Source organism: Poecile atricapillus, chromosome 37 (assembly GCF_030490865.1).
Source record: "Poecile atricapillus isolate bPoeAtr1 chromosome 37, bPoeAtr1.hap1, whole genome shotgun sequence".
Classification (NCBI taxonomy): domain Eukaryota; kingdom Metazoa; phylum Chordata; class Aves; order Passeriformes; family Paridae; genus Poecile; species Poecile atricapillus.
The window spans coordinates 3,370,021-3,382,773 of NC_081285.1; the positions used below are offsets into that span (position 1 = coordinate 3,370,021).

The window sequence follows — 12,753 nt, forward strand, 5'->3', positions numbered from 1 at the left end:
TGGGGGCGTGACAAGAGGAGGTGATGACGTCACACGGGGTGGGTGTGGGATGGGATGATGACGTCACACGGAGTGGGGGGAGGGGCGACGCCGACGTGTCCGTGTCCTGTGCAGATCGATGACGTCATCGATGAGATCATCAGCCTCGAGTCCAGCTACGAGGACCTGCTGAGCTTCGGCCCCGCCGAGCCACCCCTCCCCCTCCCCAGCACGGTGCGCTGCCCCTTTAAGAGACGGGGGCGGGGCCATGGTTAACCCCACCCACCCCCCAGGGCCTCGGGGGTGCGGCTTCACCATATAAGGGCATGTGGGCGTGGCTTATTGACACATAGATTGGTGTGGGCGTGGCTTTCCCTTATAGGGCAGTGAGTTTCCATATAAGGGCATGTGGGCGTGGTTTATTGACACATAGAAGGGTGTGGGCGTGGGCTTTCCCTTATAGTGCAGAGTGCTGATTCCATATAAGGGATTGTGGGCGTGGTTTATTGGCACAGACTGGTGTGGGCGTGGCTTTCCCTTATAGGGCAGAGTGCTGATTCCATATAAGGGCATGTGGGCGTGGTTTATTGGCACATAGAAGGGTGTGGGCGTGGCTTTCCCTTATAGGGCAGAGTGCTGTTTCCATATAAGGGGCATGTGGGCATGGTTTATTGACACATAGACTGGTGTGGGTGTGGCTTTCCCTTATAGGGCAGAGTGCTGTTTCCATATAAGGGGTTGTGGGCGTGGCTTGGTACCATATAAGGACATGTGGGGCGTGGTTTATAAAAACAGGGAGTGGTTTGCTGCATATAAGGGGTTGTGGGCGTGGCTTGTCACCATATAAGGACATGTGGGCGTGGTTTATGAAAACAGGGCGTGGCTTTCTGCCATAAAAGGGATTGTGGGCGTGGCTTGTTGCCATATAAGGACATGTGGGTGTGGTTTATGAAAACAGGGCGTGGTTTGCTGCCATATAAGGGATTGTGGGCGTGGCTTGCCGCCATATAAGGGATTGTGGGCGTGGCTTGTCACCATATAAGGACATGTGGGTGTGGTTTTATAAAAACAAGGCGTGGCTTGCTGCCATATAAGGGATTGGGGGCGTGGCTTTCCCATAAAAGGCAAACTCTGGGGTTCTGTTGCCATATAAGGGCACAAAGGGGGTGTGGCCTAAAGAGGGCGTGGTCTCCACGTGTCTCATAAGGGTTTGTCGAGGTGGGTGTGGCCCTGGGTGTGGGGTGGGCGTGGCCTGGGTGGGCGTGGCCTCTCTGACCCCGCCCCTTTTGGGCAGCTCCCGGCCCCGGGGCCCCTCCTGGAGGTTTTCAGCCCCCCCCAGGGGCGGGAGCAGCTCCTGCCCGGCCGAGCTGCCCCCGGGTCAAGGCCGAGATCTCCGGTACGGGGGGGCTGGGGGGGTCCCTGGGGTGGGGGAGGGGTCCCTGGGGGGGTCCTCGGGGTGGGGAGGGGTCCCTGGAGGGGATTTGGGGGGTCCCCATGGTGGTCCCAGGGTCCCTGGGGGGGATTTGTGGGGGTCTCTATGGTGGGTAGGGGTCCCCTGGGGTGGGGAGGGGGTCCCCTGGAGGGGATTTGAGGTGGGGAGGGGTCCCCTGGGGGGGGAGTCTCCATTGTGGGGAGGGGTCCCTGGGGTGGGGATGGGGGTCCCTGGGGTTTCCTCGGGGTGTGGAGGGGTCCCTGGGGGGAATTTGGGGTGTGGAGGGGTCCCTGGGGGGGATTTGGGGTGGGGAGGGGTCCCTGGGGGGGGGGTCTCCATTGTGGGGAGGGGTCCCTGGGGTGGGCAGGGGTCTCTGACTCTGCTCCCTCCCCCAGAAACGGAGGCCAAGGCGCTGCTGAAGGAGCGGCAGAAGAAAGACAACCACAAACCTCAGTGAGCCGGGGGTCTGGGGGGGTCCTGGGGGGGGGGTCCCCTGGGGGGTTCCTGGAGGGGTCTGGGGGGGTCCTGGGGGCTCCCAGGGGGTCCTGGCAGGGATTTGGGGGGTCCTGGACGTCCCCAGGGGCTTTGGGGAGGGGTCCTGGGGGAGTCCTGGGAGGTTTTAGGGGGGGTCCTGGAGGGTTCTTGTGAGATTTAGGGGGTCCTGGGGGGGATTTGGGGGTCCTGAGGGGGATTTGGGGGGTCCCAGGGGGTCCCCAGGGCGATTTGGGGGGTCCCAGGGGGTCTCACATCTCCCCCTCCTGCAGTCGAGCGGCGCCGGCGCCTTCAACATCAACGATCGGATCAAGGAATTGGGGACCCTGATCCCAAAATCCAGCGACCCGTGAGTGGGGGAGGGGCCCTGGGGGACGTTGGGACCCTCGGGGGGTCCTGGAAGGGGAAATTGGGCAGCCAGGGGACCCTCAGGGTAGGTCCTGGAAGGAAATTTGGTAATCAGGGACTCCCAAGATGGGTCCTGGAAAGGAAATTCTCTCTTTGGGAGGTCCTGGAAGGGAAACTCTTCCTTTGGGAGGTCCTGGAAGGGGAATTGGGCAGTCAGGGACTCCCAGGGCAGGTTTTGAAAGGCCAATTTTCCCAAGGAAGGTTCCTGGAAGGTCGTCCAGGAGCCAGGAATTTTCTGGGCAGGATTTTCCGGGTGGAATTTCCTGGTGGGATTTTCCGGGCGGGAATTTCCTGGTGGAATTTCCCGGTGGGATTTCCCGGGGGGGATTTTCCGGGTGGAATTTTCCGGGTGGAATTTTCCGGGTGGGATTTCCCGGTGGGATTTCCCGGGTGGGATTTCCCGGTGACGCCAGGTCCTGGCAGGGAAATGCGCTGGAACAAGGGCACCATCCTGAAGGCGTCGGTCGATTACATCCGGAAACTGCAGAAGGAAACGCAGCGAGCGCGGGAACTGGAGCTGCAACAGCAGCGGCTGGAACAGGCGAACAGAGGGCTCAGGATGAGGCTGCAGGTCCGGGAATTCGGGAATGGGATCGGGAATTTGGGAATGGGGATCAGGAATTTGGGATGGGGAATTTGGGATCAGGAATTCAGGAATGCGATCAGGAATTTGGGATTGGGAATTTGGGACTGGGGATTTGGGATTGGGATCGGGAACAGGAATGTGGGAATGGGGCTGGGATTGGGAATGGGATTGGGATCAGGAATGGATTGGGAATGGGGCTGCACGAGCAGGTCGGGATCAGGGCTGGGAATGGGTCAGGATTGGGTTTGGGAATGAGTCGGGATTGGGTTTGGGAATGGGTCGGGATTGGATTTGGGAATGGGTCGGGATTGGGTTTGGGAATGAGTCGGGATTGGGTTTGGGAAGGGGTCGGGATTGGATTTTGGGAATGGGTCGGGATTGGATTTGGGAATGGGGGTGGGATTGGATTTGGGAATGGGTCGGGATTGGATTTGGGAATGGGTCAGGATTGGATTTGGGAAGGGGTCGGGATTGGATTTGGGAATGGGGCGGGGTTCAGGCTCTGTGGGGCTCCAGAGGACCCAGGAGACCCCCTGGGGGCGGCAGCGCGGAATTTTCCAGAACATTTTGGCTCGGGGGCCGGGTTTTGGGATCCCTTTGGGGGGAGCAGAGCCCAGGAGGGAGCACGGAGCTGGGAATATTCGGGATCACTGAATCCCCTTCCCCAAAATCTCCCCCTGCAGGAATTGGAGCTCCAGGCCCAAATCCACGGGCTCCCCCTGAGCCCCCCCCTGGCTGAGGGGGGCTCCGAGGAGGTTCCGGGGGGGTCCCCAATTTCCTCCCGGGGGTCCCCCCGTCCCCCCCGGCCCTGCTGGAGCTCCCACCGGGGCTGGGGCTGCCCCTGGGGGGTCCCGAGGGGGGGGTTCGAGGACATCCTGATGGACGAGGGTGGGGGGCTCTCCCCGCTGGGCCCCCCCGGAGCCCTCCTGGCCTCGCCGGGGCCTTCGCGAGCCTCCAGCCCCCCGCAGCAGCCTCAGCATGGAGGACGAGCCCTGAGGGGGGGTTTGGGGACCCTCCCCCTGTTTTGGGGACCCTCCCCCTGTTTTGGGGACCCCCCCGCCCTCCTTTCGGCCGCTCTGGGTGGGCCCCACTGGGCGCCGCTTTAAGAGTCTTAAAGCGGCCACGCGTTTTTTAATGGACGGCCCCACCCCTTTAAGGCGCGTTGCCCTTTTAAGGCGCCTCCAGTAGGGACCACCCCCCCCCCTTAAAGGGGCCCCGGCCGGGCGTGGCCCGTTGGAAGGGGGAGGGGCGGCCCCCTCAATGTGTGGCCCCTTTAAGGCGCTGGCGTCGGGCCCCACCTGGGTGTGGCCCTTTGAAGCCCCGCCCCCTGCGAGGCCACGCCTCTCTCACCCTGCCCCCACCCAATCAGCGCTCCTGAGGGCTGGGCCCTCGCTTGGAGCCCCCGCCCCCTTTGCTGTCACTCACGTTAACCCTGCCCACCACCAACGCCTCGGGACCACGCCCCTTTTTACAGCGCCCCGCCCACCGGCCCCACTTAAAGGGCCACACCATTTACGCCCCTCCCCCAACCCCCCCCAATTTTGTACTGGAGCCTCACGGGGGAAATAAAAATTTGTAAAGGAAGGGGGCTCCTGTCCGTCTGTCCCAAACCCCGTCCGTCTGTCCTGGACGTGTGTCCCCAATCCTGTCCGTCTGTCCCAAACCCCGTCCGTCTGTCCTGGATGTGTGTCCCCAATCCTGTCCGTCTGTGTCCGTCTGTCCTGTCCTGTCCAGCGTGTCCCACTCGTGTCCGTCTGTCCCGAATGCCATCTGTCCGTCCCCAGTCCTGTCCGTCTGTCCTGCCCTGCCCTGCGTGTCCCATTTGCGTCCATCTGTCCCGTCCCGCTGTCCCCAAATCCTGTCCGTGTGTCCATCTGTGTGTCCGTCTGTCCTGTCCGTCTGTCCGGTCCTGTCCTGCATATCCAGTCTTGTCCATCTGTCCTGTCCTGTCCGTGTCCCATTCCCATCCATGTGTCCATCCTGTCTGTGTGTCCGTCTGTCCCACATCCCGTCCGTGAGTCCATCCGTCCTGTCCATGTGTCCCCATCCTGTCCAGTCCTGTCCATGTGTCTGTCCGTCTGTCCTGCCCTGTCCCTGTGTCCTGTCCTGCATGTCCGGTCTTGTCCGTCTGTCCGTGTCCCAATCCCGTCCACGTCTGTCCCACATCCTGTCCCTGTGTCCATCCGTGTGTCCGTCTGTCCTGTCCACGTGTCCGTCCCATCCGCGTGTCCGTCTGTCCTCTCCCTTTGTCCATCCTGTCCCCGTGTCCCAACCCTGTCCGTGTGTCCGTCTGTCCCCATCCTGTCCGTGTGTCCGGTCTTGTCCGTGTCCCAATCCCATCCATGTGTACGTCTGTCTGACATCCTGTCCATGTGTCCATCCGTGTGTCCGTCTGTCCTGTCCGTGTGTCCGGTCTTGTCCGTGTCCCAATCCCATCCATGTGTACGTCTGTCCCCATCCTGTCCATGTGTCCATCCGTGTGTCCGTCTGTCCTGTCCGTGTGTCCCCACCCTGTCCGTGTGTCCATCCATGTGTCCATCTGTCCCATCTGTGTCCATCTTGTCCGTGTGTCCGTCTGTCCTGTCCCTGTGTCCCCCATCCCGTCTGTGTGTCCCAACCCTGTCCATGTGTCCATCCGTGTGTCCGTCTGTCCTGTCCATGTGTCCCAACCCTGTCCGTGTGTCCGTCTGTCCCCATCCTGTCCGTGTGTCCGGTCTTGTCCGGGTCCCAATCCCATCCATGTGTCCGTCTGTCCCACATCCTGTCCCTGTGTCCATCCGTGTGTCCGTGTGTCCATCTGTCCAGTCTGTCCTGTCCGTGTGTCCCCACCCTGTCAGCGTGTCCATCTGTCCAGTCTGTCCTGTCCCTGTGTCCCCATCCTGTCCGTGTGTCCGTCCTGTCCGTGTGTCCCAACCCTGTCCATGTGTCCGTCTGTCCGTCCGTCTGTGCCCTCCTCCCCTCCCCCCCAATTAACCCCACCCAGGACCCCCAGGGGGGGGGTGGGGGAGGGGCTCTGATTTTTTTTTTTTTTTTATTGTCACAAATTCCGGGCTCTTTCCTCCCCTCCCCCCCGTCCCCACAAATTTCCCCTCCCCCCCCCTCCCCAAATTTCCCCTCCCCCACCCCCCCCTCGGCGTCCATCCACGGCCCCGGGGGAGGGGGGGGAGGGGCCCCCCCAAAATCCAGCACGAGGCTCCGAGCTGAGGACGAGAAGGAGATCAGTGGGGGAGGGGCGTCCTGGAGACCCCACCCCCGACCCCCCCAAAATCATCATTGGGGGGTTGGGAATTCAGGGACCCCCCCCCAAAAAAATGGGGGAACCAAAAATTATCCCCTCCCCCCCCCCCCCCAAATTAATTTGGGAGAGTCCTGGAGCTCCCCTCCCCCACCCCAAAAATTTGGGGGTTTGGAAGGGTCAGGCCGCCCCTCCCCCAAATTAATTTGGGGGGGGGGTCAAAGGTCACCCAAAACAGCAAAATTTGGAATTTTGCCGTCCCAAAAAACTCAAAATTCTCCAAAAAAAATTGAATTTTGGGGGTTTGAAAACCCCCAAACCTTAAAAAAATTGGGGAAACGCCCCAAAATGGTTGGGGGGGAAGAGAAAAAACCCCCCAAAATTGAGCTGGGGGGGGGCTCTGAACCCCAAAAACCGATTTGGGGGGGTTCAAGGAACCCAAAAAAAACCCCAAAAGCGGCGTTTGGGGCAAAGCCGCGGGGCCAGAGGGGATTTAGGGGGACCCCGGGGTGTCCTGGGCACTTCTGGGGTGTCCCAGACCATTTTTAGGATTCCCAAATCACTCTTGGGATACCCCAGGTGAGTTTTGGGGTCCCCAGGTGAGTTTTGGGGTGCCCCAGGTGTGTTCTGGGCTGTCTTTGGTCCCTTCAGGGCTGTCCCCGGTCACTTTCCGGGTGTCTTTGGTCACTTTTGGGGCACCCAGATCTCTTTTGGGGTGTCCCAGATCATTTTTAGGATTTTCAGGTCACTTTTGGGATACCTCAGGTGAGTTTTGGGGTCCCCAGGTGAGTTTTGGGATGTCTTTGGTCATTTCTGGGGTGCCCCAGGTCACTTTTGGGGTCCCCAGATCACTTTTGGGATACCTCATGTCACTTTTGGGGTCCCCAGGTGAGTTTTGAGGTGCCCCAGCTGAGTTTTGGGGTCCCCAGGTGAGTTTTGGGGTCCCCAGGTGAGTTTTGGGGTGCCCCAGGTGAATTTTGAGGTCCCCAGGTGAATTTTGGGGTGCCCCAGGTGAGTTTTGGGGTGCCCCAGGTGAATTTTGGGGTGCCCCAGGTGAGTTTTGGGGTGCCCCAGGTGAATTTTGGGGTCCCCAGGTGAGTTTTGGGGTGCCCTACCTCAGTTGTCGTAGTTGTCCCGGTACGAGGCCGAAGGGAAGCGCTCACCGTAACCCCCCTGGTTCCTGTGGGGAGGGGTCAGCACCCAAAAACAGCCCCAAAACCCCCAAAACGCCCCCCAAAACCCCAAAAACGGCCCCCAATCCCCAAAAATAAACCCCAAACCCCAAAAACCCCTCCCAAAACCCCCCAAAACACCCCCCAATCCCCAAAAAACACCCCCCAAATCCCCAAAACCCCCCCAAACACCAAAAATGCCCCCCAAATCCCGCCCTAGCCCCCCAAAATTCTCCCCAACCTTCCTGAACCCCTCCCCAAGACCCCCAAATCCCCCCCAGCCCCTTAAACCCCTCCCCAGCCCCCCAAATCCCCCCCAAACCCTCCCCAGGCCCCCAAATCCCCCCCAAACCCTCCCCAGCCCCCCAAATCCCCCCCAAACCCTCCCCAGACCCCCAAATCCCCTCCAAATCCTTTCCCAGCCCCCCAAATTCCCCCAAAACCCCTCCCCAACCTCCCCAAACTCCTCCTTGAGACCCCAGGATCCCCCCAGATCCCCCTCAGCCCCCCAAACTCCTCCCCAGACCCCCCAAATCCCCCCCAAATCCTTTCCCAGCCCCCCCAAATCCCCCCCAAGCCCCTCCCCCGCTCACCGGCCGCCGTAGTCCCGGGGACCCCCCGTACCCCCCCCCGCTGCGCCCGTCGTAGCGGCCGCCGTAGCCTCGGTCGCCTCCTCCTGCAGGGGAAAAATCCCAAATTTCCTGGGATTTCTGGGAAAAGAATCCCAAAAAACCCCAAAAACCCCAAAAAACACCCAAAACAGCCCAAAAAACCCCCAAAAAACCCAAAACCCCCCCAAAAAACCCTTCCCTCACCCGTCCCAAACCTCAAAATGGATCCTGGACCCCTCCCCAAACCAAACCCCCAAAAAACTCCATCCCCCCCACACGAAAAACTCCCCAGAACAGCCCCAAACCCCCTCCCCAAATCTCTGAACACCCCAAAAACCCCAAACCCCCCGAAAGAGCCCCAGAACCCCCTCCCCAAACCCCCGAGGACCCCAAAATCCCAATCCCCCACCCCAAAACGCCCAAAACAATCCTGAACCCCCTCCCCAAACCCCCAAATGCCCTAAAACCCCCCCAAAAGAGCCCAAAACCCCCACCCCAAACCCCTGAAGACCCCAGACCCCCCAAAACAAACCCCAGACCCCCAAACACCCCAAAACCCCCTCAAAGAAGCCCAGAACCCCCTCCCCAAACCCCCAAATGCCCTAAAAACCCCCCAAAAGAGCCCAAAACCCCCCTCCCCAAACCCCTGAGGACCCCAAATCCAAAAACCCCAGACCCCAAACCCCCCAAAACCCTCTCAAAACAACCCCAGAACCCCCCCAGTACCCCAAAACCCCCCCAAATCCCCCACCCCAGACCCCCCAGGACCCCAAACCCCCCCAAATCCCCCACCCCAGACCCCCCAGGACCCCAAACCCCCCAAACCCGCTCTCACCTCTCCCGTAGCCGCGGCCCCGGCCCCGGTTGCCCCCGTAGCCCCCCCGGGCTCCTCGGGGCGATTTCCCGGCGTGATCCACCCGGATCTGCCCGCCCGTCCAGGCACTGCCGGGGGTGGGGACGTGTTTGGGGTCCCCCCGGGTGGTTTTGGGGTCACCCCGGACCCCTCTGGCAGCCCCCAGCCCCCCCCAATCCTGGGTTTTTCCCCCAGACCCAAATGCAACTCCTGGAGACCCCTGGGGACACCAAATGTTCCCCCAGGGACCCCAAAATCTCCCCCAGATCCCCCCAAACACCCCCTGGGGGACCCCAAATTCCCCCTCAAAGACCCCAAATCCCCCCTGGGGACCCCAAACTCCCACCCAAAGACCCCAAAACTCCCCTCAGATCCCCCCAAACTCTCCAAACTCCCCCTCAGGGACACCTCAAAGACCCCAAATCCCCCCTGGGGACCCCAAACTCCCCCCCAAAGACCCCAAACTCCCCCCTGGGGACCCCAAATTCCCCACTGGGGACCCCAAATTCCCTCTCAAAAACCCCAAACACCCCCTGGGGACCCCAAATTCCCCCTCAAAGACCCCAAACTCCCCCCTGGGGACCCCAAATTCCCCCTCAAAAACCCCAAACACCCCCTGGGGACCCCAAACCCCCCCAAAGACCCCAAACTCCCCCCTGGGGACCCCAAATTCCCCGCTGAGGACCCCAAATTCCCCCTCAAAGACCCCAAACTCCCCCCTGGGGACCCCAAATTCCCCCCCAAAGACCCCAAATCCCCCCTGGGGACCCCAAAATTCCCCCCTGGGGACCCCCAAACTCCCCCCCAAAGACCCCAAACTCCCCCCTGGGGACCCCAAACTCCCCCCTGGGGACACCAAATTCCCCCTCAAAAACCCCAAACACCCCGTGGGGCCCCCAAACCCCCCCCAAAGACCCCAAACTCCCCGTGGGGACCCCAAATTCCCTCTCAAAGACCCCAAATTCCCCCCTGGGGACCCCAAACTCCCCCAAAGACCCCAAATCCCCCCTGGGGACCCCAAACTCCCCAATGGGGACCCCAAATTTCCCCCTGGGGACCCCAAATTCCCCCCAAAGACCCCAAATCCCCCCTGGGGACCCCAAACTCCCCCCTGGGGACCCCAAATCCCCCCTGGGGACCCCAAACTCCCCCTCAAAGACCCCAAACTCCTCCCTGGGGACCCCAAACTCCCCCCTGGGGACACCAAATTCCCCCTCAAAAACCCCAAACACCCCGTGGGGCCCCCAAACCCCCCCCAAAGACCCCAAACTCCCCGTGGGGACCCCAAACTCCCTCTCAAAGACCCCAAATTCCCCCCTGGGGACCCCAAACTCCCTCCTGGGGACCCCAAACTCCCACCCAAAGACCCCAAAACTCCCCTCAGATCCCCCCAAACTCTCCAAACTCCCCCTCAGGGACACCTCAAAGACCCCAAACTCCCCTCTGGGGACCCCAAATTCCCCCCAAAGACCCCAAACACCCCGTGGGGACCCCAAACTCCCTCCTGGGGACCCCCAACCCTCCCCCAAAGACTCCAAATCCCCCCTGGGGACCCCAAACTCCCCCCTGGGGACCCCAAACTCCCCCCTGGGGACCCCAAATTCCCCCCTGGGGACCCCAAACTCCCCCCTGGGGACCCCAAATTCCCCCCAAAGACCCCAAACTCCCCCCTGGGGACCCCAAATTCCCCCCTGGGGACTCCAAACTCCCCCCTGGGGACCCCAAATTTCCCCCAAAGACCCCAAACTCCCCCCTGGGGACCCCCAACCCTCCCCCAAAGACCCCAAATCCCCCCTGGGGACCCCAAACTCCCCCCTGGGGACCCCAAACCCCCCTCAAAGACCCCAAACTCCCCCCTGGGGACCCCAAACTCCCCCCTGGGGACCCCCAACCCTCCCCCAAAGACCCCCCCAGCCCCTCCCCGAGCCCCCCCAGCCCCTCCCCGAGCCCCCCCAGCCCCCACCTCTCCGTTCATGGCCTGCATGGCGTCGCTGGCGTGCTCGGGGTTGGTGAAGGTGACGAAACCGAAACCTCGGGACCTTTGGGTCTCCCTGTCCTTCACCACCACCACTGAAAACGGAATTTGGGGGGGTCAGGAAGGGCTGGGGACCCCCGAAAATCCCCTCAGAGGGGGTGGGGAGGCTCAGGAACCCCCAAAAACGGGGCTTGGAACAAAGGAAAAACCCCAGGAGTTCAATTAATGCTAAAAATCGACATTTCCCGAGTGGGATTTGGGGATTTTTTAGGGGTTTTTGGGGGGAAACAATTCCAGGAAGGAATTTGGGGTATCCCAGGCCAGGATTTGGGGATTCCAGAGGTTTTTGGGGAGTTCCAAAAGGATTTAAAAGAGAAAAATTACTCAGAAAAGAATTTGGGGGTTCTTCAGAAGAATTTTGGGTGTCCCTGGGTGGATTTTGGGTGTCCCAAAGGATTTTTGGGTGTCCCAGGGGGATATTTTGGTGGCTTGGGAAGGATTTTGGGTCTCCCAGAGAAGTTTTTGGGTGTCCAAGGTGGATTTTGGGTGTCCTGGGAAGGATTTTGAGTATCCCAGGGGGGTCTTTGAGCACCCCAAAGGATTTTTGAGTGTCCCAAGGGGGCGTTTTGGTGTCCTGGGTGGATTTTGGGTGTCCCAGGGAAGTTTTTGGGTGCCCTGGAAGGGATTTTGGGTGCCCCAAGAGTGTTTTGAGTGTCTCAGGAAGGTTTTTTGGGTGCCCCAGATTGGATTTTGAGAGCCCTGGGCAGATTTTAGGTGCCCCAAGAAGGTTTTGGGGCACCCCAAAGGATTTTTGGGTGCCCTAGATTGGATTTTGGGTGCCCCAGGAAGGTTTTTGGGTGCCCCTGGGTGGATTTTGGTCACCCCAAGGGATTTCTGGGTGCCCCAGATTAAATTTTGGGTGTCCCAGGGAGGAATTCTGGGTGTCCCAGGAGCGTTTTTGGCTGTCCCAAGGAGGTTTTTGGGTGTCCCAGGGTGGATTTTGGGTGCCCCAGGGAGGATTTTGGCTGCCCCGGGAGCTTTTTGGGTGCCCCAAATTGAATTCTGGGTGTCCCAGGAGGGTTTTTGGGGTGATTTTGGGCGGATTTGGGGCTCTCACCCTCGGAGATGGGCCCGAAGGAGCTGAAGTGCTGCTCCAGGCCCTGCTCGTCCGTGTCGTAGTTGAGACCCCCCACGAACAACTTCCCCTCCTCCGCCGCCATGCGTGGGGGGGCGGGGGCGGCCGTGACGTCATAAGGCGGGGCCCTGCCCCTGCGGTGACGTAATAACCTGGGGAGGGAAACGCTCGTGACGTCAAAACCCCTCCTCAGCAAGGAATACCCCCGTGATGTCACACTCCTGCTGACGTCAGAGCCCCCAAACCCTCTCCCCGCTCTCTGTGACGTCACCAACGGCCCACGCGGCCTTCGGTGACGTGACATCCCCCCCCCAACCCGGGGACCCCCGTTCTTACACGACCCCCAACGTGACGCCATCACCCCTCGCCAGCTCCGCGCGTCCCCTCCTGATGACGTCACGCAGCCCCTCCCGGCGCCCCCCGTGACGTCACTCCGAGCCCCACGCGGTTTCTCCCCCTCCCCCCACCCAGCCCCGGCCACGTGGGCGCCCCCGGAAGTGCCGCTCCCGCCTCCCGCGCGCGCATGCGCAGAGCCCCGCGCGGCCCTCAGAGCGCCGAGGCGGGAAAAGGACGGGAAAAGGAGGAAGAGGAAGGGAAAAGAACGGCCCGGCCTCAGCGAAACGCGCGATTATCGCGACAGAAAGGAGGGGGAAAGTAAACGAAGCGGGGAAAATCGCGATAGGAGCGAGCGGGACTCACCCGAGCGGCTCCGACCGGGCCCGAAATGCGGCCGCGCCCGCCCCGCCCCGGCGCCTTTAAGCAGCTCCGCCCCCTCACGTGACCGCCGGCGCCGCCGCGCCATTGGCTGAGAGCTCAGGCCCCGCCCCCAAGCGCGCGTGGAAGAGTCCATTGGGGCGAGGGGGAGGGGGAGGAGA

At 61.4% G+C, this 12,753-nt stretch overlaps 2 protein-coding genes across 2 annotated transcripts; one reads left to right on the top strand and one right to left on the bottom strand.

Annotated features, from left to right (window-relative positions):
• Positions 1–52: 52 nt before the first annotated feature.
• Positions 53–4,412, top strand: LOC131591079 (transcription factor E3-like). Its single transcript, XM_058861518.1, has 5 exons — positions 53–213; positions 1,274–1,375; positions 2,176–2,252; positions 2,735–2,882; positions 3,581–4,412. Exons 1-5 carry the CDS (start codon positions 55–57, stop codon positions 4,001–4,003), a joined length of 909 nt encoding a protein of 302 aa, XP_058717501.1. The 5' UTR covers positions 53–54; the 3' UTR covers positions 4,004–4,412.
• Positions 4,413–7,248: 2,836 nt separating this feature from the next.
• RBM3 (RNA binding motif protein 3) lies at positions 7,249–12,697 on the bottom strand. The gene is given in 8 exon segments (XM_058861525.1): positions 7,249–7,312; positions 7,898–7,914; positions 7,916–7,980; positions 8,751–8,841; positions 8,843–8,857; positions 10,732–10,838; positions 11,861–12,030; positions 12,578–12,697. Coding segments are annotated over 7 exon segments (462 nt in total). The 5' UTR covers positions 11,964–12,030; positions 12,578–12,697.
• Between the last annotated feature and the right edge of the window lie 56 nt (positions 12,698–12,753).

What these genes read in the sequence shown, in the direction of transcription:
- LOC131591079 (XM_058861518.1), top strand. Translation starts at nt 55, where the DNA reads ATGATGACGTCACACGGAGTGGGGGGAGGGGCGACGCCGACGTGTCCG. An exon ending in CCCTCCCCCTCCCCAGCACG is followed by an intron (nt 214 to 1,273) that starts GTGCGCTGCCCC and finishes CCTTTTGGGCAG; the next exon opens with CTCCCGGCCCCGGGGCCCCT. An exon ending in GGCTCAGGATGAGGCTGCAG is followed by an intron (nt 2,883 to 3,580) that starts GTCCGGGAATTC and finishes CTCCCCCTGCAG; the next exon opens with GAATTGGAGCTCCAGGCCCA.